At 28.9% G+C, this 24,569-nt stretch overlaps 3 protein-coding genes across 4 annotated transcripts; 2 read left to right on the top strand and 1 right to left on the bottom strand.

The window, feature by feature from the left end:
* Positions 1-6,044: 6,044 nt before the first annotated feature.
* BZIP17 (Basic-leucine zipper (bZIP) transcription factor family protein) lies at positions 6,045-9,509 on the top strand. Its single transcript, XM_022887764.2, has 2 exons — positions 6,045-7,941; positions 8,823-9,509. Exons 1-2 carry the CDS (start codon positions 6,327-6,329, stop codon positions 9,257-9,259), a joined length of 2,052 nt encoding a protein of 683 aa, XP_022743499.2. The 5' UTR covers positions 6,045-6,326; the 3' UTR covers positions 9,260-9,509.
* Positions 9,510-16,377: 6,868 nt separating this feature from the next.
* On the top strand, positions 16,378-19,513 carry CYP98A3 (cytochrome P450, family 98, subfamily A, polypeptide 3). The gene is made up of 3 exons (XM_022886470.2): positions 16,378-16,961; positions 18,224-18,621; positions 18,710-19,513. The coding sequence occupies exons 1-3, from the start codon at positions 16,475-16,477 to the stop codon at positions 19,352-19,354; spliced, it is 1,530 nt and encodes a 509-aa protein (XP_022742205.2). The 5' UTR covers positions 16,378-16,474; the 3' UTR covers positions 19,355-19,513.
* Positions 19,514-20,336: 823 nt separating this feature from the next.
* LOC111293641 (Cystatin/monellin family protein) lies at positions 20,337-23,216 on the bottom strand. Of its 2 annotated transcripts, none has more exons than XM_022886472.2 (4): positions 22,906-23,216; positions 22,572-22,749; positions 20,924-21,042; positions 20,337-20,668 (listed from the first exon to the last, which is right to left on the bottom strand). In XM_022886472.2, exons 1-4 carry the CDS (start codon positions 23,092-23,094, stop codon positions 20,546-20,548), a joined length of 609 nt encoding a protein of 202 aa, XP_022742207.2. In that variant the 5' UTR covers positions 23,095-23,216; the 3' UTR covers positions 20,337-20,545. The 2 variants fall into 2 exon arrangements, with proteins under 2 accessions (XP_022742207.2, XP_022742206.2); XM_022886471.2 differs by having other exon boundaries at positions 20,924-21,069; positions 22,906-23,215.
* Between the last annotated feature and the right edge of the window lie 1,353 nt (positions 23,217-24,569).

Genomic DNA, 24,569 nt, shown 5'->3' with positions numbered 1-24,569 from the left:
AGAAGTTCACCTTGCTACGAAAGTAATTTGCATATGAAACACTTAAAACTTTTTAGAATATAGTGGAGCAAAAATACATAGTGCATACATATGATGATACAAATTTGAAAGAAGAGTTAATTCCAAACTTGAAATTTTACCTAAAAAAGATCTTCCTAAAAGAAGTGAAACATCTAAAATCTTACTATATCATTTAGTTTACATACAAGTTCTTACAATAAAAAGTCTTATGGTCTTGTATTATTTTTGTCACTATCACATATCAAATATTTCAAAGAGAAATTTCTGTAGCATTGCATTACTCTTATTTTTAACTTTTTCCAATAAACAAAAGTTTGACGTTGTAACTTGTTGAGTTTTTTCTGTCACTCTTCTAAAAAAAGAAAGTTTCATGTTGCTCTCATGTATAAGTTTTTCTTGAAATAAAGTTGATTGATATAGTATTTTTTACTACTACAATACCTTATATACAAGTACTTTAAAAAAATGACCATTGAAGTCTTTTGTATTACTTTCTTATTGCTATTACTTTACTATTATATAAAACTTTTTTCAAAAGAAATCAATTGATAATTGAAATCTTTTGCATACTTTTTATTGTGAAAAACTTCTTATGTAACAGCTAAAAACATCATCATTATCCTAAGAAATGTTTCACTTATACGCGTTTTTTCAAGATTTTTTTTTTAAAAAAAGTGCATTTCTTGCATTATTCCAATAAACGTTTTTAAAAAAATGCTTCTTACTTAACATCTTAAGGTCGTTTTTATGTGCCATTTTTAATAATTGTTTCTTTTATGCACAATATCATAAAAAATTATCTTATCTGAGAAATGCCTAGCCAATAATTGTGTTTCATTTTAAAAGATATTTCTTAAGAAATGAATTTCATGCATATCTTTAAAAGTTCTTTTCATAATAAGTTTTCATGAATTATCCTATAATAAATTTTTCATGCATTACTCAAAGAAGCAATTCTCATTAAAAAATGAAATTCTTTCAATGTACTATTTTAATATCTTAATAAGTATTTCACGTCTATTTTTATAAAAGTTGTTTCTTATTATTCAAAAGTATTCTCAAAATATTCATGCTTATTTCTAAAAGATGCTTCTCATGAAACAATTCTCATTACTTATCATTTTTTAAAAAAATATCTCTCATTCATTTTTCTATATTGAAACCTTTTTTCACATCTAAATGATGAGTCTTAAAAATAAATTTGTCATGTGTTATTCCAAGAAGTATTTTCGCTCATAATTTATGAGATATACATCTCTTGCATTCTTACAAGGAATGTTTCCTACATTTCAAGAGATAATTGTCGAGAAATATATCTTATTTATTTATGTATAATTCAAAGAAAATTTATCTAAGAAATATTTGTTACCTAGCATTCTTAAAATAAAATAAAAAAAAATCAATATGCTACTTTAAAAGCCACTTCTTATGAACTCTTTGAAATATATTTAAAAAAATTATGATGTACCCGCATTTTTTCTTAGAAAACTTTTTCTATATTTTTTTAAGAAGAGTTTCCAGTATTTAAAATAAATATATTTTAAAAAAATTATTCCTTGAACACACTTTCAAGTAATGTTTTTCGTGAAGAATTTTTCATTATTCTTTCAAAATGATTCTCATATGTTACTCTACGAAGCTCTTCTCGTTATGAAAAAAAAATCCAAACTACTAGCATATCATTTTAACAAACGGTTTATGAGCAGAAATATTTAAAATAAATAAATAAATATATTTTTAAAATAAATATAAGCATTTAAAATAAATATATTTTTAAAAAAGTATTCCTTGAACACACTTCCAAGTAATGTTTTTCGTGAAGAATTTTTCATTATTCTTTCAAAATGATTCTCATATGTTACTCTACGAAGCTCTTCTCGTTATGAAAAAAAAATCCAAACTACTAGCATATCATCTTAACAATCGGTTTATGAGCAGAACTATTTTTTTTTTTTTAAAAAAAGGTGATTCAAATTGTCATGAGCCTTTTAGCTATCTTGTTTTATTTTAGAAAAATAAAACCGATGTTCATTGCTTGTTCTCCTAAACAATACTTTATTTATTTTACAATATTTGTTTTCCTATTCTTTTAAATAATTCTTCTATTTTTTTCAAAAAAATATTTTCATTACTTGTTCTACTAATTTTAGGAAAGTATTAATTTTACTTGATCTCTTAATTAAGCATTCTCATTACTTATTCTTATATTTTTAAGGGAAACATTCCTAATAATTATTCTCCTATTTTTTAAGGGAAATATCTTCATTACTTATTCTATTATTTTTTAGGTAAACATCCTCATTACTTATTCTATTATTTTTTAGGTAAACATCCTCATTACTTATTCTACTATTTTTTAAAGAAATACTCACATTACTCATTCTCCTATTTTTTAGGAAAACACTTATGTTACTTATTCTCCTATTTTCATTAGGAAAACACTTTCATTACTCGTTCCACTTGATAATTCTTTTTTTTTTTATTTTTAGAGAAATACTAATGTTATGGTTTATACTTTCATACATTACTTATCTCCTAAGTAATTCTTTCATTTATAACATTAAAATTTATTTATTTTATACATGGAACATTCTTTGATCCTTATCAAAGAAATTTCATGCAGTGGGCAATGAACCTACCATGCGCAATAAGCAATCAAAATATATATGTTTTTTAATAAGGTGTACATTATTCATCCTTTGCTCTTTCATTATACTCATGCATGAAAACTTCTTATGTGTAGAATTCTCATGCAGGGGACAAACTTATATCATTCATATTTAAATTATGAGAATAAATATATCTTATATTTTACTTTGACTCTTTATTTGTATTAATACATGAGAACTTTTTATACTAAAAATTCTCATGTAAAGGGCAAAATTAAGATACTTGAATTTGGTTACTAATATTTTATTCTTTTAAATTTCTCTATCATTCGTCTATAAAATTATGAGAATATATATATCTTATATTTTACTTTAACTGTTTAATTGTACTAATGCTTGAGAACTTCTTATACTAAGAATTCTCATTGAAAAGTAAAACGTAGATACTTAACTTTGGTTATTAATATTTTATTCTTTTAAATTTCTCTAAAATTGCTAAAGTTAAAGATAAGTCAAAACAAGTAATAAGGTTGTTTTTGTGTAGATTGCTTTCCTAAACGGCTATTCATAGAATAACTTTTTCATAGAACAACTATTTAGGGAACAACTATTCAAAAAATAATTTCTCTATGTAACAACACCTTTATAGAACAACTATTATCGGAATAACTTCCTCAAAAAACTACATCAACACCTTTACCAAAAACTTTTTCACCAAAAGTTACTTCAGTAAGAGTTATTTTACAAAAGGTGCTTCACTGAATGTTACTTCACCGAAAGAAAAAGTGAAAATAAACCCAGAATATGACAAAGTTCTTGGGCTAATTTCACTATTGGAATATTTCAAAGAGCTTGGCTTGGTGGATCAAATATAGAGATATTTAAAAGGTTTTCTCTTAACCTTTCTCTGAAATATAAGTGTTTCTCCATTTTCTTTCAAAACAGATAGTGAACTTTTATGTTTAGTATACCTAATATTAAAAGTTAATTAAAATCTCATTAACCTATACATTAACATCTTTTGTAATAGCCAATTCCCCATTATTCATTATTATTTATATTTAATACATTAATACCTTTTATAGCTATCAATTTCACCATTATTACTATTCAATACTCAATAAATGTAACTCCTATTCTTGAAACCTATAAATATGAGTTTTCTCAATTCATTAGGGGACTTTTGGAGACTTCTGACAATTTTCTCGACAATTCTCTCTTCCTAAATCCTTTTATCAACCTTACTCTCTTCTCTACCCAGCCACACGCCATTGCACTCAACACTTTTGGGTTTGCTCCAATCTTCCTTTCCACCCTTTCTCAGTACATCTTATTCTACTTAGTTTCAACGCTTCATCACGTCAACAAATAACCCTTTCACACCAACTATTTATTTTCTTTACATTATAAAAAGTTTGGCTTTCTATGCATTGCATTCAAGGTTGATTGATCCTTTTGTTCTTAACAATAGTTTGGTTTTTAGGTTTTAATTATAATAGAGAATTAATTTTGATGATGTTATGGAAGATTAGGCCTTGCAATTATGTAATTGAAGATTAAAAATTAATTTCAAATTTATTTCTTTACTAAAATTATGATACGGATTTATCTGAAATGATATGAAATTATGAAGTAATTATATAAAAATAATGATATGAAATTGTAAATGAATTATATGCAATTGTGAAGCAAACATATCTATTTTTTTTTCTCTTTAATTTGTGTAGGAAACTTGTGTAGTTGTGAAAGAACCTGAATTGTTCTTTTCTTTGTTGTCAAACATAGAAATGCATTATAAAGGATATTGAGAATTGAGATGTTTTGTAACAGTGTATCCATGGCAACTATTTTCTGATCCATGTCATGATTCTTCTTGGATTGTTTTGAACATGTGTATGTTAAATTATTTTATTTTTAAATACAGTTATGATTTGTTTATCATAAAAAACCAATTGAAATTGGTGATATTGCTTATTTTACATTTGAAGATGATGGATGATATGTTTCAATTGTTTTTGTTGGTGGTATTAATTATCTTTAACTATGCTATATGCATACATTTGATTACAGAATACTGTTTTATAATATTATAATTTTCTTGTACCGAATGCTTTTGCCTTTCTTTTTTTTTTTTTATAAACCCGATCCTTTATATGGTACTTTTTTGGTCATTTTATTGTACTTAAATGTGTTATCAAAATATTTCATTGTATTTGTATATGCTTTATGTATAGCATGTGTATCATAACATGTTCATATCATGTTATTTTTAATTTCTTTTAAGTTCAAATATATAATTGTATGGTATTTATTTTTTTGGAGGCTAATAATAATTTAATAAAAAATATCATTAAAAATTTTATATGCTTGGTAAACCAAACATAAGAAGTTTATATGCACGTTAATTGAATATAATTTTGTAGTAAAGAATTCAACTACCAAAAGTAATTTAAGATTTTACAAATAAAACATATTTTAGATAATGTTTGATATTATTTTCAAGATTATCATGATAATTTAATCAATAAGATGATTTTATTATTAAGATATTCTTATCATTTGTGATTTAAAATTGCTTATTTTATTAACAATTATTAATTTTTAAAAATTAAATATCATTGTGTTTAGTATTTTACTAAAGGTCAAACGTTATTTTGTTTCAAAATATCAAAATAATCATGTAGATTATAATAATTATATAAGTTGATGATTTCAATATTGTTTAAAAATAGGAACTGTAAAATATTAGTAATATTTTATTTATTTCATAATAAAATATAATTAAATTATTAAATTAAAACAAGACATTTATTCATAGGTAAATTAGTTTTTATAGTACACATTATGTAAAAAAAAACTAATCTATTAAAATTAAAAAGATCATATTATATATATAAAACATTAAAAAAGTTTAAAAATCATACAAATTATTTTTGAATTTTTTACAATGAATATTAATTTAAAAATATAAAAATCACATATATATAAAATAATTACAATTAATTTTTTAAAAAAAAATAAAATTTTAATTATATATTAAATAAATAATAATGACTACTATTAATTTTATATATCATTTAAATTCGATGATAAAAGCTTCTCACCCTTGTAATGAAAATTAAATAATTATTTAAAAGAATGATTTGATTATTTTTAAGTAATTCAAAATCACTATCATATAAAATTATTAAGTGATTATTAAAAATAAAGATTCAATCACGATGCATAAATCACCATGCATAAATTATTATAATATTTTAATTAATTACTTCATACTAAATACGAATGAATTTTGAGAATTGGTATAATAGGATTAGTTTTTTTTTAATTGATATTATATGATTAATTTCTCCTGCAAAACACAAACGATGAAGAAAAGGTTGCAAAATATACATACCGAAAAGAAAAGGATGTAAAATTAATTAAAAAAAAAAAGGGTTACCATTGCCTGTGCCCACGCGGCAGAGGAACAACGTCAAGGGAAGTCTTCGGACTCTTTCAAAAAAAAAAAGAAAAAAACCGACCATTTCAAAAGAATCCTATTTTGCGAATTCAATGCCGAAGTTACTACTTCTTTTCCGGGAATCTAATAATCCCCTAACCTAAAGAAATCTTGAGTCTTTCAGTCAACCATCACGTTCCAACATCCAAACCCTCTAAATTTGCTCTGCAACCTCCCCCTAAACCCAAAATTCAATGGCTGATGCGGTGACGGAACCCTATCTGGGCTCCGAACTGGAATCGCTGGCCATACCACCAATGGATCCGTTGTATCTATCCTCTGATCTGGGGTTTTCTCTCGACGACAATGATGATTTCCAACTCACCTTCGACGACCTGGACCAATTCTACTTTCCCTCCGATTCCGAGCACATGCTCATCCCCGACTTTTCCGTCACACCCGAATCCGACGTGGAAAGGCATCTCAACTCTTCCTCCCCGGAACTTGACAGTTGCAATGGCCCTGATTCTTCGGCTAATTCCCACTCTCCTGTCTCCTCTTTAGGCTCTGGAAATTGTGGTTCGGCCGTTTCCGAAGCCACAAATGTTGCCTTCCCCGATTTCGGAAACATCGTCGATCTAAAGGTTAATGTTGAAGAAATGGGTAAAAGGCGAGTGTCTAAAAGAAAGAAAGACAATGAAGAAACTGATTCCATCAAGTGTAGAAGATCATTGCTGTCCACTGTGAATTACTCTAACTCCGATTCTAATAATAATTCGAATGCGCTGAGCGAAGAGGAGGAGAAAAGGACGGCGAGGCTTATGAGGAACAGAGAGAGTGCACAGCTGTCAAGGCAGAGGAAGAAGCATTACGTGGAAGAACTGGAGGATAAGGTCAGGACTATGCATTCTACTATTGCTGATTTGAATGGTAGGATAGCTTTTTTTATAACTGAAAATGCTACCTTGAGACAGCAACTGAGCACTGTTGGTGGTGCTGGAGGTGCAGGCACTGGAGTCTGCCCTCCACAGCCATTGCCTATGCCAATGTATCCACCAATGACTTATCCTTGGATGCCCTGTGCACCGCCCTATATGATGAGGCCACCAGGGTCTCAGGTGCCATTGGTACCTATTCCTAGATTGAAACCACAGCAGCAAGCCATACCAGTTTCCAAGGCTAAAAAGAAAGAGAGCAAAACTAAGAAGGTTGCTAGTGTTAGTTTACTGGGTATTTTGTTTTTCATATTATTGTTTGGTGGTTTGGTCCCAATTGTGAACGTTAGATATGATAATACGCCTGTTGGGTTGGGTTTTGTTGGAGATGGGTTTTACAAGGTGCATCGTGGGAGAGTTTTGAGAGTTGATAGTCAATTAAATGGGTCTAATGATAGTAGGGATGCAGTGTTTTCTTATGGTAAATTTGACGTTAGCAATAGAGTTGATGGTAGAGGATCACAGTCTGCTGTTGATCTGAAAGAGATTGGTGCACACAGTGTACCTGCTTATATGGGCAATGGAAGTGAGCCTCTCATTGCTTCCTTGTACGTACCGAGAAATGATAAGCTTGTGAAAATTGATGGCAACCTGATAATTCACTCTGTTCTGGCCAGCGAGAAAGCTGTGGCCTCTCATGAGGCTTCTCAAATAAAGAATAAGGAGACAGGTTTGGTGATCCCTAAGAATGTCTCTCCAGCAGTTGCAATTCCTGATGCCAGAGAGGATGGAGAAAAGCATTCACGTGAATACAGAAATCCTGCAGAAAGACAGATGGCTCTTTCTTCAGGTTCTGCTAACGCTTTGAAGGACCATTTCAAGTCAACTGCTGCTGATGGTAAGATGCAGCAGTGGTTCCGGGAAGGAGTGGCAGGTAATTATTTTACTATTACATTTTATAATTATGTACATCGGGTGATTTTCTGAATGTGAATGTTCTATAAAATGGGATGTAATTTTAACTTGGATGTTGGAAATTGCTGGAAACCAAATAAGGTGTAGAAATTTTTGCTTGGCCACTGACCTGGTTTGCAGGTTAAGGCTAGGTACCTTTACTGCAATCAGTATGAATTCGTAATTGTTATATAATTGCAGCACAAACACAATCAATTTTATCCTATTCTGCTTCTCTTGACCATTTGCTGCAATCAGTGTGCTGAGTAGAATTTTGTTTTTCTGTTCAAATAGTCTTGGTTTTGTTGTGGTTGATAGATGGCAGAAACTCTGCAACCCCACTCCCCAACCAAAAAAAAAGGGAAAGAAAAATAAGTAAAAGGAATTAATGATAGCTAGTAGCTAACACGCGATTTAACAGTAGATTTGAATGTGAAGAACAAATTAATAATTTTTCACAAGATTTAAAAAATAACTCTTAACTAGGATCTGAAGCATGGATTTAAAAATTAGTTTATCATGTCTTGGTAATATTGTTAATTTTTTAAAGCCTGTCATTATATTTTTAGCCTTTTTTTGTCTCAAAATTGAAGTAAAATCAATTGTATAGAGATGAATGGAAGTATATCACCTCTAATTATTGCATTACAATTAACCAATTATAATTCATAATTGTTTAAGATCCACCAAAATTTTATATGGAGCCCACATTTCATGGTGAACTCTTTCATAATTTTTTATTATAATTGGATAATTGTAAGACTACAATAAAAAAAATTGTAGGTGAAATGCTCCCAACTATGCTATTCGTGCTTGTGTCGTACTATTTTGACTGTGTTTCTTTTGTCTTCTCTGTTGTAGGACCAATGTTGAGTTCTGGCATGTGCACTGAAGTGTTCCAGTTTGATGTCTCTGCTGCGGGAGCCATTGTTCCTGCTTCCTCTGTTACCAATGTTTCTGCAGAACATAGTCAGAATGCTACGCAGCTTAACAAGGGAAGAAACAGAAGGATTCTCCATGGTCATCCTGTTTCTCTCTCTGGATCTGATCGTAACATAACCCAAAAGCATGTTGGAAGAAATTCTCAAAAGCAAAAATTTCAAGGTAATAAAACTGCTTCTTCTATGGTAGTCTCCGTGCTTATTGATCCCAGGGAGGCTGGTAATGGGGACATGGATGAGATGATTGTACCCAAGTCGCTTTCTCGGATCTTTGTTGTTGTGCTTTTAGATAGTGTCAAGTATGTTACATATTCTTGCGTGCTTCCGCGATCTGGTCTGCATTTGGTGACTGCATAAGGACAAAAAACTAGATGCTGTAGTGAGAGAAAGGCTTGCTATTTTGGCTTCTAGTTTCTTCTTTCTAATATGATGTGATAGACTAATTATTAGCTATAGCGTCTGGGAATAACTTCTGTAACATTTTAACCTCCCTATGTACTTTGGATTGCTTTTAATATCCTTAACTTTGCTATACCATGACAAACCGCTGTACTAATATGGAAATATTTGCTCAAATTTAGAGCCATGCCATAATGCCATCTGCTCATCTGTATGGAAAAGTTTGGAGCTATACTTTTACATTATGTTTGGTTGGAAGGACAATAGAAGGAAAAGAAAAAATAAAGAAAGGGAAGAATAGTTTTTTTTTTTTTTTTGTATTCCATATGAAAGAAAAAATAAAATAAAATAAAATAATGGTAAAATTATAAATAAAATGTATAATTTAAGTAAAAATATTATATATTTTTAAATTTGGAAGAAAGATAAGGGTGTAGTTGAAGCACAGCTCCTTTTTCCATTGGAGAGCTTCCGAGGAGGCTGGCTGAGGGTTGGATAGCAGGGAGCACTCTTCGTTGCATCACATGGCCATCCAAATATAGTCAGTCTTATAGACAGACAAAAAGAAAAGAAAGAGGAAAGAAGCACAACTTTGCTCCCATTAGTTTTCCTATCTTTGATTCCTCTTTTCCTCTCATCATATTTCAGTGTTAGAAAATCCAATAATGTGCCTAATGATGCTTTTAGTTGAAGGTTTTTAGGATTTGGATTCTCTTGTTTTGTGCACTGCCAGGAGGATTGAGAGTTGGTGAGCCAGTGGTAACAGATGGAAAAATGCCCAAAGAAAGATGGTGTGTTATTGCTATATTTTATCCTAGTTCGACTACTCACAAAATAGGGTATGAAGGTTATAATATAACAAATTCATAAGTATTTTATTTTAATGAATAATCAAATTATGGACATTTTAATATTTTTATAAATATTGGATCATATCAAACAAAATGTCTTGTGAGTGGTTTGACCTATGTCAGTATTTTGTAACATTTAAAAAGGGCAAAATTATAATATCTTTGTAATTTTTTTCAATATAAAAAAAAAAAAAAATGAAGGACAACTTTGCAAGTTATTTGTTATTGGTTATCCATAAAAAATTTCAATCTTTTGTTGGGTATCAGTTGCCTTCTTTCATATCATATCTCTTTGTCAAATATATAGAGTTGAGTTCATAAATCATGATACTCTTCTTGTTTAAGAATTATAGTTTTCATTTTTTTTATTTCCTGTAATGGATTGATTATAAAATTAATAGAAATAAAAAAAAAATGAAAGAGGGAAGGAATTAGGAGAAGGATAAGTTATTTTTTGTCATTTATATTTATTATCAACAGAACTTAAAGAATTACATACATTAAGAATAATTAAATTGAGAAATTAAAATGGAAAAATTAAGTTCAGCTTGATTGAAATAAAATTTAAAATTGTAGAGATTTAATTGACTAAATTCTATATTCTAAGGGGTCAATATATAAAGTGCCAATACAATCATAAAACTGATCAAGGGCTGCCCATTCTCCACTCTATTTAACAAGGCTTAGCCATCCCCCTTATGAAGGCTATTCATTAGTTTTAGCTGTCTCTTTTGTGGAGAAATAAAAAAAACTTGAGGCTGGAATTAGGTTTCGGCTTTGGCTATCCCTTTCTCATCTTGAGCTTTTTTTTATTTTTTATTTGTGTGGTACCTTTGGAAGCTAGACAATTAAATAATTGAAGGTTTGCTACAACCTAATTGACGATCCAAAATTAAAATAAAAAAAAAGTTGAAGGTGTTTTATAAATCGATAAAATGTAAATTTAAATGATTTAAATTAAAATTAATAAAATATAACTCTAATTCAAATGAATCATTCAAATCAAATTTTGATTTAACTTTTAAAAATCAATCATTAAATAATATAATTTACCAAAATTCAAAATAACTGAAATTGTCATCAAACCGTGAGCCGACTTGACCCGTTTAATTGCCACCTATATATACCTAACCCATTTATGATATATTCAATATCATACCCGTCCGTTTAGCAACCCGCTTGAGTTTTAATTACCTGGCACGTGGAAAGCGATGCGAGCGAGTGAAAACTGGAGTGGTAGTTGTGATCACAAAAAGACGAAAATGTTAGGTCCGCCAAAGTGGCTTTGGCAATGCTTTTATCATTATAGTTGTTAAGCAAATTGAAACGGAAAAAGCTTCTCAATCTCACCAACCCTCCACCGACTGATAGTGGGTCCCATTACCTCTATTTCAGATCATAATTTTTCCCAACCACAACCTACCATTGTATAAAAAAGTGAGTTTTTTTTTTTTTTTAAGAAAATATTTTTTAATAAAAAATAAAATGATATGTGCATTTCAAATTTTACATTATTATTATTATAAATTTATATTTAATACATTATTATTATATAGATATTATGAATTTTAAGTCATCTGATATATAAAATTATAATGAAATAAAATAAAATAATATTATAAATATGATTAAATTAAATAATATTATTATATTTTATATTTAATATGAGTAAGAATTAAGATACGATAATTTATTTATTGATCAAAATTAATTTTTTTAAAATTTATATAATTTAAATTATTGATGTAATTTTTAAAGATATAATAAAAAATATAAGTTTAATATTATAAATTAAAAATAATCATTTTCACGTTTAGAATATTGACTCATCATATACAAGAAGATAATAATTCTTTCTGTAATCATATCCGTTTCAATTATATATAAACTAAACATAATATAAAATAATTATCATATTATCTTATCTATCATCTTTTGCATCAAATATGATCTTAGTGTTTTATAAATATCCACTTATTAACAAATAAAATTAAAATTTAAAAAGTTTTAATATGATTAAATATTTAAAATTTAAAAAATATTTTTATATACTTTAAAATTTTAAATTTGTTAATCAATGATGTGGTAATTTTGTGATGGAGTGATAATGTATAGTATCTAATCAAATATAAACCCTATTATTATTCTATTTTATTATTATGTATAATCATAAATATGAATTCAATATAAATGAATTTTATTAAATTTATGATTTATTCATTTAATTGATGAATATTGGAATATTGTTCATAATTTTTTGTTAAACTTAATAAAGAAATATAAAAATAAATAAAGACTAAATATATTCACAAATTATTCGTTAAACATTCTATTTATTTATATCTCGGATGTAAATCATATTAATGAATTTTATTATATTTATAATTTGTTTATTTAATTAGCAAACCCTAATATATAGTTTATATTAATAAACAAATATAAACGAATAAAGACAGAGTCTATTCACAAATTATTGATCAAACATTTTATTCATTAACAATACTAATCACTTAACGAATAACACTAAATTTAGTCTATAACATTGTATATAATAAAAAAAAATTAAAATGATGAATGTACTACACAAAATCTATGTTAGAGTTTAGCATATTACTCCTCTCATTTTGTTTGTTCATCTATTTATTTTTCCGGTATATTAAAATTTAAACCAATAAGTTAAGTAAAGCTTATCCGTTAATTTAAAAAATATAATTTTAAATTCAATTGAACTATTGCTTCTATTATATTGGAGTATCTCTTTTCTGCTTTATTGAGCATTTTATGTGTAATAATACTTAATATATGGGTTAAATATAAAAATATCATGTATTATATATTTTATGTCAATTTTGTACTTGAAAAAAATAAAATTCATAATTAGATATATCTTATTCGGAGGTAAACAATTAAAAAAAAAGTTAAGAGTTTAAAGTAAAAGACTCATCTAGGGATGGTAACGGATTGAATCGAGACAGATTTTTATTCGTCTCGAATCTGATCTGATTTTATATTTGTCAAACTCGAATTCGATTTGATTTAATTTTTTTTATTTTATTAATACTCAAATCCAAATTCGACTCGATATTATATAAATCGTACCTAACTTTGACATAAAATTAATAAAATATTATTTTTTAAAATAAATATTTAAATATATAATTATATAAATATATAAATAAAAATTTAATTTAAAAATTATTTTTATATAATATCGAATCGAATTTGTTTAAAACCTAAATCTAATCTTTTTATTAACGTTATTCGATCTAATTTGACTCAAAATTTGATTTAAAAAAAAATATCAGATCAAATCAAATTAAAACCCATAAAAAAACGGATTGAATTGTCCTCCTAGACTCACCTGATCAAATAAATAAAATTCAGGGTCAAAGAATCTTCAATGTTAACTATTAAATGTAAAATTCATGATGAAGCCTCAAAACCTATTAAGACAGCTAGCACAACACACATCGAAAAGAAAAGATTGAAAAATCAGTTACAAAGTACTTTAATGTAAAGAAAATTAATGCGATGTATATATATATATATATAGGCATTCCTCAACTGAAAGAAACAATCGAAACATCCAGTGACATGTACATATTAACATAATTAAAAAGACAACACTCTTTAGAGATTACATTAATTAGACTGGATATATGGTACTTTGTGAATTTATAATCACAACAAAGTAAGAAAAAAATAAATTCATTGCTCTATTAAATTCAATGGCATTTCCAAGCTGAGCTAATCCAACTGGCTCCAACTTGAGGCAATTTAAATTTTTATATTTTTTTATTTATCTAAATTTAATTAAAAATAAAGTAATTAACATAATTATTTGATATAACATCGGTTTAAATTTTATAGTTAAAAAAATGTTTTATCATTTTCTTATTTTTATTTTTATAAAATAAAATCATATAATTACAATTCAAGCATTTTTAAATTATAATTTAATTTTTTAAAAAATATTTTATTAAATAAATTTTAAATTCGAATCATTATGAATTCAAATTATATCAATCTCAAATATTTTGACAACTAAATTTATATCAATTAAAATTTTTAAGTTTCAATCTTTGAAATTCTTTTTTGTTAAATCCAAAGTAATCTGTGTTTTGTGTTGGATTGATTTAAACGAAGTTTAGGATTTGGGTCAGTTTTTTCAATTCTACACCAAATTTTTTGGCTAAAAAAAAAAAAAAAAACAAGTCTCACCTCAAATGGTCCAACCAGTAGAACGAGCATAGATGGCTGAATAGGCTTGAAAACAGCATTAAATGTTTAATCTTGTTTTACTTAATTTACACGAATTTACTTCAATTTTAATAAATTTAACGCTTTTATAATTTTATTAAAATTGATTAATCGATAAGTATGATAAAATTTGCAATTAATTTTGGCAACGTGTCTTTTTTATGATGTAACATGCCAACGCAATTTTATTTTGTTACACGTAGTATAATTTTTTAATTAAAAATTAATAAATACTATGATGTCATGTCATCGTCAAAAATCAATCAGAATGTCATAAAATTTAAAATAATGAAAAAATTTTAACATTATTAATAATTATTTTTAAATTAATTTTTAATAAAAATATAAATATTAAATTTATTAAAATTGAAGTAAAATGATTAAAGCAAACAAATTGAAAAAAAAAAAAGACAAATTCAAAATTTCAACCTAAGTTGTAAACTTGACTCTGATCAAGTGTTGAAGTATTTTTACACGGAACTTGAGTCCACGTCTTCCTTTGGCCAGGCTTGCATCTCATTCAGAAAACACAAATAAACAAACAAATGTAATAGTTTTAATGATTAAGTATAAAAAATTTTTTAAATAAAAATTAAATAATTATTCAAAATAATATTATTTTATTAAAATCAATTAAATTTTTAAATATTTATTTTCATTTAATTAAATTATTAAATTAAATGAAAATAAATATTGACAGTTAATAAATTTTCATTTTATATGAATTTGAAAATAAATATTTAATAATTTAATTAATTAAAATAAAATAATAAAATTTTGAATAATTATTTAATTTTAATTTAAAATTTTTTTATATTTATTTCTAATTTTTACTTGTCAAATAGTTGATCGTGCTTGTTGTTTGTTTGATATCCATAAAGAAACAGGGAGTTGGTGGTGGAGTGGTGGCGGACTGCCAGCGTCACCCGATGGCCAAAAATGGTTAGCGGCACAGACTCCAATACTTGCGGCTTTCCTTCCCTAACGCACATAGTATTATGGACTTTGAATTTCTATATGGATTCAACCATAATTGTTAATTAAAAACTGTCATGTTTGGTTTTTATTTTTTAAGCTGCATACGAGTGTGTAACCCCGGTTTTGCCTGAAATTAAATATTTTTATTTTAAAATATAAATTACTTAAAGTTTTATTTTAATAAAAACTCTATTTATTTAGCTCATTTAATGATTTGGTTTTAATTATTTTTAATGAAAATATAATAATTCATGAATAACATATTTACATATTTTAATTATTTTAATTATTTGAAGTTAAAATTTATTTAATTGTTAATTATTCAAAAAAAAAAAAAACTATTGTGTTCTATTTCTTAAATTATTATTTTTATTATTTAATAAGCTATGAGGAAATCAACCTAAATTGGATGTTACAACATGGTGGTTGATGAGACAAATTAATTTCTTCTTCTTCTAATATTTCATTCTTAAAAATATATATATATATGAGAGAAAACATCATGTTCTAACTCTTACTTTAGTATAGAGAAATTGAGAATTATCCTTTTTTTTTTTTCCTCATTTGCACCAAAAGGGACCACTGAGAGTGAAAAGCTCGACTCCAATGCCACTTATACTGTTTTTAAGACATTTACCTTAAATAAAAATGACTTTTTTTGTTCATTTTTCTTAACATGTTTATTTATTTAAAACAACTTGATTATCTATGGGCTATGGATTAGGAGAGCCCACCACCTCACCAACCTTTGATTCCCCCGCAATCCACATACTTCCTTCCAATTTTTCACCTCACCAACCAACCAATCCCACCAATATTACCCAGTGCGCACCTATTCCATCACCAACCACTAACCAGGCATGCCTCTGATGTGTGCTTACTCCATTGGCCCTTCACCAGCACCCTCTGCTTTGTACAAGTGAAGATATCAGCCCCTCCCAATTGCATAATAAGTCTAAAAGCTTTGAAAAATCAATTCACCAACTCCCTCTCGCCTATATATCAACTTCCTACCCAACGCTTGATCATAAAATAAGAACCATTTTCTCCCTAAAATCAAAATTAAACCACAAAAAAATAGAAAATGAGTCTTCCTCTAATAATTACCATCTCAATCATCGCCATCTTCTTAGCGTACACGCTTTACCAACGGCTAAGGTTCAAGCTCCCGCCAGGTCCACGAGCATGGCCGGTGGTAGGGAATCTTTACGACATAAAGCCTGTTAGGTTCCGGTGTTATACGGAATGGGCGCAGGCATACGGTCCGATTATATCAGTTTGGTTTGGTTCGACTTTGAACGTGATCGTGTCGAATTCGGAACTGGCTAGGGAAGTTTTAAAAGAACACGATCAACAGTTGGCTGATAGGCACAGGAGCAGATCAGCAGCAAAGTTTAGCAGAGATGGACAGGACCTTATTTGGGCTGATTATGGCCCTCATTATGTTAAGGTAAGGAAAGTGTGCACGCTGGAGCTTTTCTCTCCAAAGAGGCTTGAGGCTCTGAGACCTATCAGAGAAGATGAGGTGACTGCCATGGTTGAATCCATCTTCATCGACTGTACCAACCCTGGTATGAAACTTTTGCTTTTCTTTCATTTTTTTTATTAATTGAAAAAATTATTCGAATCCACTTTTGAAATAGAGAATACATACAAATTTCAATGAACCAAATTAGCATTTCATTTTTTTTCCTTTTCAAACATACAAATTTTTTTTTCTAGTTTTGAAAATCTCCATCAAAGTGTTTTAATAGTTTTTTTTTAACGAGACCACGTATGAATGAAAATGATAGAATTAGGACAAATTAGTAGTGATTATAAACTATAATAAACGCGTCATAAGTGAGTAGAACAAACGCTTCGACTTGACTCTAGCCATTTCCTTTTGGACAATAGCTACGCGCAATTGGCGCCGGCCGCCGCCCTCCCCAAAAACGTTATTTTTAAGAGTATATTTACTTTGCATGTCATTTAAGATAATTCTTAAAAAAAGAAAAAAGTTTAATCTTTACTATATATGTTTTTTTTTTTTTCTCGAGGTTGAAACGTAAATTACCTCTCGGCCAACAAAATTCTCTTCATAAGGTTATAATGAAGTACTAATGTTAAATGAATTTTTTTTTTACTCAAAACTTGTCAGGAAATTGTTACCTCATCTAACCCCAAAAAATAAATAAAATATTAGAGATTAGATATAGGTAATCTTTGACTTTTTCCGTTTGACGTTGCAATTTCACTTTCATTAGCCGTGAATACGTTTCTTGACTAGGATGTGTGACCAACTTCTTCCTTTTTTTTTTTTTTTTTTTAGCAAATTCCAAAAAATTTCAATAAAAATAACCCACCTATCAATTCTGTCGCCACAAGCTTTTCGGTGTTTCACTTGATCTCTCGTGGAAATGGCTGTCTGATCAAGTAAATCTGGACTCTCTTTAATTCAAAGGCAATTGAATGATTCAACTAAAAGATTTGCTCCGCGTTGACCCCTTGATACTGGCTTTTCCCCCAACTTATTCACCTTAAGTGATATATTTGTAAAATTTATATTCGATGCATTATTAATATATAAATATTATATATTATTAATAAATTATATATTGATATTTTATAAAAAAAATTAATTTTAAATATATTTTTAAAATGTTAGTTTTAAAATTAATTTTATATAAAATATTATATAATTTATTAACAGTGCATGATATTTATATACTAATAATACATCTAATCTATAAACTGTTATGAGTAATTTAGTGGTTTGTGTAATTAAGTTAATTTTGTGGCATTCCAACAATACGTAAAAGTTGGTTGAACTTGAATGCAAATTTCGATGCAGAAAGCAAGGGTAAAAGTTTGCTAGTAAGGAAATACTTGGGAGCGGTAGCATTCAACAACATAACAAGGCTAGCTTTTGGGAAGCGTTTTGTGAACTCTGAGGGCATAATGGACGAGCAAGGCCAAGAATTCAAGGCCATTGTGGCAAATGGGCTTAAGCTTGGTGCATCACTTGCCATGGCTGAACACATTCCATGGCTTCGTTGGATGTTTCCATTGGAAGAGGAGTCATTCGCCAAGCATGGGGCACGGAGGGACCGTCTCACTAGGGCTATCATGGAAGAGCACACCCTTGCCCGCCAGAAGAGCGGCGGTGTAAAGCAGCATTTTGTTGATGCCTTGCTTACATTGCAAGACAAGTATGACCTTAGCGAGGACACTATTATTGGACTTCTTTGGGTAAGCATGTTTACATTTTGGAGATTACTGGTAAGTTGGCGTCCATAGCAAGCAAAGTCAATTCTAACAAAATAAATTGAATATGCAGGACATGATCACTGCAGGCATGGACACAACAGCAATCTCAGTCGAGTGGGCAATGGCCGAGCTAATTAGGAATCCAAGAGTACAGCAAAAGGCACAAGAGGAGCTAGATCGTGTGATTGGATTCGGACGGGTGATGTCTGAAACTGATTTCTCAAGTCTGCCTTACCTTCAAAGCGTAGCCAAGGAGGCACTAAGATTGCATCCACCAACTCCTCTAATGCTGCCCCACCGTGCCAATGCCAATGTGAAAATTGGTGGCTATGACATCCCCAAGGGATCAAATGTGCACGTTAACGTATGGGCAGTAGCCCGTGATCCGGCTGTGTGGAAGGACCCTGAAGAGTTCCGGCCAGAACGATTCCTGGAGGAGGATGTGGATATGAAGGGTCATGATTTTCGATTACTTCCATTTGGTGCAGGGAGGAGGGTATGTCCCGGTGCACAACTTGGGATCAATCTGGTCACATCCATGCTGGGTCACTTATTGCACCATTTTACTTGGACACCAGCCGAGGGAGTCAAGCCTGAGGAAATTGACATGTTTGAAAATCCTGGACTGGTTGCTTACATGCGGGCTCCATTGCAGGCTATGGCCAATCCTAGGCTGCCTTCCCATCTGTACTCACGAGTGGCTGTTGATATCTAAGTTTTCTCCTCAATTTCTTCATCTTGTTATCCTTAATATGTTGGATGTTGAACTCTTTTTACCAGTTCGGTTGTATCATCAATTATGTCTCGAGTGATCTGTGATTGGTTGGATGAAGAGGACCAAATAAAAACGCAACGACATAATCTTTTCACCCAATCACAGAATGCCATATTGTCTTTATATTTTTTACAAAAGAGATGATAGTACAGAGGATAGGAGATACTAAAATTTGAATCAATACAATACTTATTGGAAGCTATTTTTTAAAAATAATTATAAGAATTAATTGAGTTAATTTTCGAATTCAATGCCATAGAATCTTTCATCTCATAAGCACTCTGATTAAAAACTATTTTTCTATGGCGAGGTAAGACTTCAAGGAAAATGCAGATGCCGATTAAAACAGAGTTTACACAAGTATTAGTCGTCAATCCAAATCTATGAAACCTGGCAATGCCATAAGAGTTAACCTATTTCTTAATAGGATATTAATCATCAAGTTAATACCTACTTTTCCTCTTTTGTTTTTCTTTTAATCATGAGAACCTGCACACTATAAGTCAAGTGTAACTTACAATAACAAATAATCAAAATCAAGAACTCCAATTAACATAACATTGCTATATTGTAGAGATCCAACCTAAATTGAAAGGTATTTTCCACTCCAAAATATATTTTCTTTTCAGTGATTGCATCCTTGGTGCAGACGAAAGACCATATAGAATTGCAAAAGAAATTAACTAACGCCAATCATCAATCCCATTAATGCTAGTCATACAAACTTGGCCAAAAAAGGGTGCAGGTCATACAAGCAATCAAAAGAATCTTAAGGTTATGTTTGGATGGGTGGTGCGATGAAGTCGGGGGTGCCCCCCACTCCACTACACCCCCAGTTGAGACCCTTTGGTCCAGTGAAAAGAGGGCTCAACTACGGACCGCCCATCTAAACATACTCTAAGAAATAAACAAGAAAAAGATATTTAAAAGCAACAAAGAAAAGTATATAATTAAATCCAATTCATTGACATCGACATGTATACAAAGCATTGAGAAGAGAAAGGTTATACAGACAAGACTGCAGACACAATATACATATTAAAGAACAAAAACAAGTTCCTTATTGTCTTGCGTTGAAATGGAGTGGATAGCGATATCAGTAAACAGTTATTTGATTATATAAACATGATATTACACATAGTTCATAAGAAACTTTCCTTCTTTATTCTTAGTAATTTCAACCTTGAAATTTTCTTCCTTATTGCCCCTCCTTAACTTCAGAAGTAACTCAAACCTTATATAATCTTCAATTACCTGCATTTAACCAAAGAAACTTCTTCAATAAACTATGAAACTTTTAAGTGAGAAAAAATGATCCTGCCCAGAGGGGAAATGTAAAGATAACAAATGGATTTTTTTTGTCTTTGGAAGGAGACCTAGAGGCAGGAGAGTTTGGGGCTTGATATGTGGTTTAAGCTAATAAATTAATTACTATATTCACAAATGCAAATGCTTTCATTCCAATAGAACAACAGTTGCAGAAAAAAATGAACATAAGAAAAAACCAACCTTGATCTTAGCTAGAAGGATTTCTAGAAGCTCATAAGGGAACAATGAGTTGGATCTCTGCTGAATGGACTTAATAGCATGATTTGCAGCATCTAGGACCTGAGGATCATTTGTTGGCACTGTTTGCCATCCTAGTTTAGGACCATCTGATTTACAGAATGTACCAATCATATCACTACTTTCTTTCTTTTTTATATGAATTACTGAATGACTCAATGATGCTTTCAAACAAGAAGAAATTAAATGTGAAGGCCAAAAATTTTTTTTAAACACTTCATTCAAAGCATAAAAGCAATATGAAGCTCAAGAAAACTTAGCATTCTAAACAAAAGCTGGTTCAGGGGTTCAAGCAAAAATGCCAGTCTCGGTTTCTAGGATGTGACAGGAAATATCTTGTTAAGTAGCATAAATATAGTTAATATATATCCTCTCAAGCACATGAAACTATAATAGTACTTTCTTTTCATCTTCCTTGTAAGGAATAGACACAATAAATCTAACACAGAACTGAAATCAGGAGAATTGGTTCACTTATCATCAAGAAAAAGGATGAAGGAAAAGATAACGAAGAAAACTTTACTTACCATCAAGAAAAACAATGATGGAAAAGAAAAAGTTCATTCAGTCTGAAACTCATCCAAGAATAAACATGAAGAAGAAAAGGAATGAAGAAATGAAAGAAACTAAGCAGAAAAGAACATCACAACAGAAAACTAGTACATACTAGATATAAAATATTAAGCATCTTCATCTTTCGCAAAGTATTAAATGCTTAATCTTTTATTCTTTCTTTGCTATGGAACATCTGTTTAGTTCATGCGGAATCATAGCAGAAGACAAATAAGCAAGATATAAAAAATAATAAATGCTTAATTCCATTTTTTAATTCTTCAAAATATTGTTTGGTTTTGTATTGAAATGCAGCTTTGGCGTTTTTTTTTTTTTGGCTTTCAAAAGCAGAAAGCAAGTGCAAGAATAATGACCAAAGGAATCCTAATAGCAAGCACGTTCATAAAAGTATGAAAAACTACACTCCAGATCATAATGCAGTGAATTTTTATAAGTCAAATCCACTGTTAACCATTTGAAAAAAGCTTCCAAAAATATCAAATCTCTGATTACGATTTAAGTCAATTTTAAGGGGATAAAACTATTTACCAGTTTAAATAGAAGCCACAAAAGTCTACCAGAACATTTCTAAAACAGCCGAATGAAAACCCAAAACCTACATGACTTGGTCATGCCTCAACCAAAGAGAATTAAGATTAACAATAAGCACTAAAATCTTTATTTCCTTCCACCATGCACCCGGATAAAGTAAAACTTCTAGCAAAGGCAAGTTCCAAGACTGTAAAGAAAATATCAGCATTTTACATATAATAACTAGTCTATGCGATAGTATGACAGTGCATCATTCGTTCAAATTGGCATCTATCTATTACACGGAGCTACAGTACAACAGGGCTGCTACAAAAGTATATCAGGCATCTAACGAGTTGCAAGGAAAACCATAAACAACTATCTTTCGCGCTTCATTATACAAAGCAACTTATCTGACATTTTATCTCTGATAACATGAATAACTGATATGTAAACAAACAGCAAATGACAAAAAAATAAATAAATAATAAAAAGGATAGAAAATCACCTAGAGCAGGCTTGAATTCCTGCAATTGCTTAAAGTTGATCCATGGCTTCACCCATACTTTGGCTTCATACACAGTATTTTTACCGGCATCCACAACTTCCAGTGTAAGATGGTATATTTTACCGGCAACCACCTGTTCCTTGGCCTTCAACACCCTTGATAATTCAAGAAAAGCATTCTGCAAATATCCAACTTTTATAAAAATATAACTATATCTAATCTATCTCTTTACTTCACATATTTTTAGAATTATTTCTTTCTCTTCCTCTGTTTTCAACCCATAATCAATATCATTGACAGCAATTATAGTTTAAAGAAAAAAAGCAGAAAAAACCTGTTTTTGGTTGTGCTGTTGAACGGCAAATTGGGCAAGACTTTGAATCTCGGCGGCGGAGTTATGAGAATCACGGAAACCTCCTAACTTCATCCTTATAAGGTTGTCGTCTCTCTCTCTGCAATCGCCCAATTCCCAAAAAGCACAAAGCACAATTACAACAACAGTTAATCTCCTCCAACCATTCATCTTCGATCCGATTCCTTCTCTTTAGACTATTGGATTTAGGTTAGTTTTACTACTCTTGTGGTCGCCCGGTTTATTTATTTATTTACTTTCTTGTGTGTTTGGACTTTGGAACGTTAGGTGGATCCGTGCCGTGGCTATTACTCCAACCTCCTCGTATTGTCATTGCCCATGGCTTTTTTTTTTTTTAATTATTTTATTTAAATTAATAATTATTTTAAGTTAAATTGAGTTCCATTTGTTATAAAACTTACTACTTAAGATAATATAATAAAAATAATAAAAATTATATAATTTAAAATTTTATTAAAAATTATATATAAATTTAATAAAAATAAAATATATATTTAATTTTTTTACAATATAAATTATAATATATAATTTTTATATAAAATATAATATAAATAAATTTTATACGATACAAAATTATATATTTAATTAACTAGCTCTTTATTTATTATTTATTCATATATTTATATATCTATACAATTATATTAAAATTGAATTTTGTACTATTTCAATTAAGGTTTTAATTAATCAAATTTTTTATTATTTCATTTTATCTTTAGGTTCCAATGAATTAAAATTGAACTCTTAGTTTTTTTTCACATCATAAAAAAAAGAAAAAAAAAGGGAAAGAAAATGTGCTGTCAAGCAAGCCCAATTAAATAGGATTAATAATAATTATATTATTGAAATATATGAAATAGATAATAAATAACGACACTTTTTGAGTTTATTATTATAAAAATTATCACATATATAATTGATATTTAATATTTTTTGTAATTATAATTCATAATTTAATCATATCATTGATTATTTATTTAAGTAAAAAAATATTAATAATATATTAATTTCAAGGTTTAAAAATCTTAACATTAATTGAAATTTCTATCAACATGCAAGTTGTGTGTTAATTTATTGAGAAACACTTTCATTACCATAGTTATAACAATTATTTTATTTCTTAATACACTATTACAACTAATAAATTTAATTATATTTAATATTAATGAATATTGGAATTTACTATGAAAATTTTTTAAGATTTCAATTTAAAATAAATGCATCATGCGAAACCATTTCTAAAATTTCATTAAAAAATATTATTTTATATTGATATTTTAGTATTATTAAATTATATTTTAAATTAAAATTAAATAAAAATATATCATTTCCTAATGAAATAAAAATTATCAAAGGCATTAAAAAAATAAAATCATTAAAAATTTTTAATGGTTTTTATCATAAAATTGAGCATTTAATTGTTCCAAAGTGTAAAATTTTCAATTTATCAAAACGCCGAAATAGAGCATTTTACTAGAGAATTGAAAACCCACACGCTCGTCCGTCCAATAGCCATCTATGGTTATGGAATGACGGAGCAATTTCATCCATTGAAAATGATAATAATATTTTTATGAAAAATTATAACAATTTATTCATGTTAAAAAAACACACACAAATTTCGGACC

This window comes from Durio zibethinus, chromosome 14 (assembly GCF_047325235.1).
Source record: "Durio zibethinus cultivar Kanyao isolate XHJ-2024 chromosome 14, ASM4732523v1, whole genome shotgun sequence".
Lineage (NCBI taxonomy): Eukaryota > Viridiplantae > Streptophyta > Magnoliopsida > Malvales > Malvaceae > Durio > Durio zibethinus.
Note: the sequence above shows the minus strand (reverse complement) of the source record. Positions and strands in the feature narration are given on the sequence as shown.

What these genes read in the sequence shown, in the direction of transcription:
- BZIP17 (XM_022887764.2), top strand. Translation starts at nt 6,327, where the DNA reads ATGGCTGATGCGGTGACGGAACCCTATCTGGGCTCCGAACTGGAATCG. An exon ending in GTTCCGGGAAGGAGTGGCAG is followed by an intron (nt 7,942 to 8,822) that starts GTAATTATTTTA and finishes TCTCTGTTGTAG; the next exon opens with GACCAATGTTGAGTTCTGGC.
- CYP98A3 (XM_022886470.2), top strand. Translation starts at nt 16,475, where the DNA reads ATGAGTCTTCCTCTAATAATTACCATCTCAATCATCGCCATCTTCTTA. An exon ending in CATCGACTGTACCAACCCTG is followed by an intron (nt 16,962 to 18,223) that starts GTATGAAACTTT and finishes ATTTCGATGCAG; the next exon opens with AAAGCAAGGGTAAAAGTTTG. An exon ending in CTATTATTGGACTTCTTTGG is followed by an intron (nt 18,622 to 18,709) that starts GTAAGCATGTTT and finishes TTGAATATGCAG; the next exon opens with GACATGATCACTGCAGGCAT.
- LOC111293641 (XM_022886471.2), bottom strand. Translation starts at nt 23,094, where the DNA reads ATGAATGGTTGGAGGAGATTAACTGTTGTTGTAATTGTGCTTTGTGCT. An exon ending in GGAATTCAAGCCTGCTCTAG is followed by an intron (nt 21,070 to 22,571) that starts GTGATTTTCTAT and finishes TCTGTAAATCAG; the next exon opens with ATGGTCCTAAACTAGGATGG. An exon ending in TCCTTCTAGCTAAGATCAAG is followed by an intron (nt 20,669 to 20,923) that starts GTTGGTTTTTTC and finishes GGTTAAATGCAG; the next exon opens with GTAATTGAAGATTATATAAG.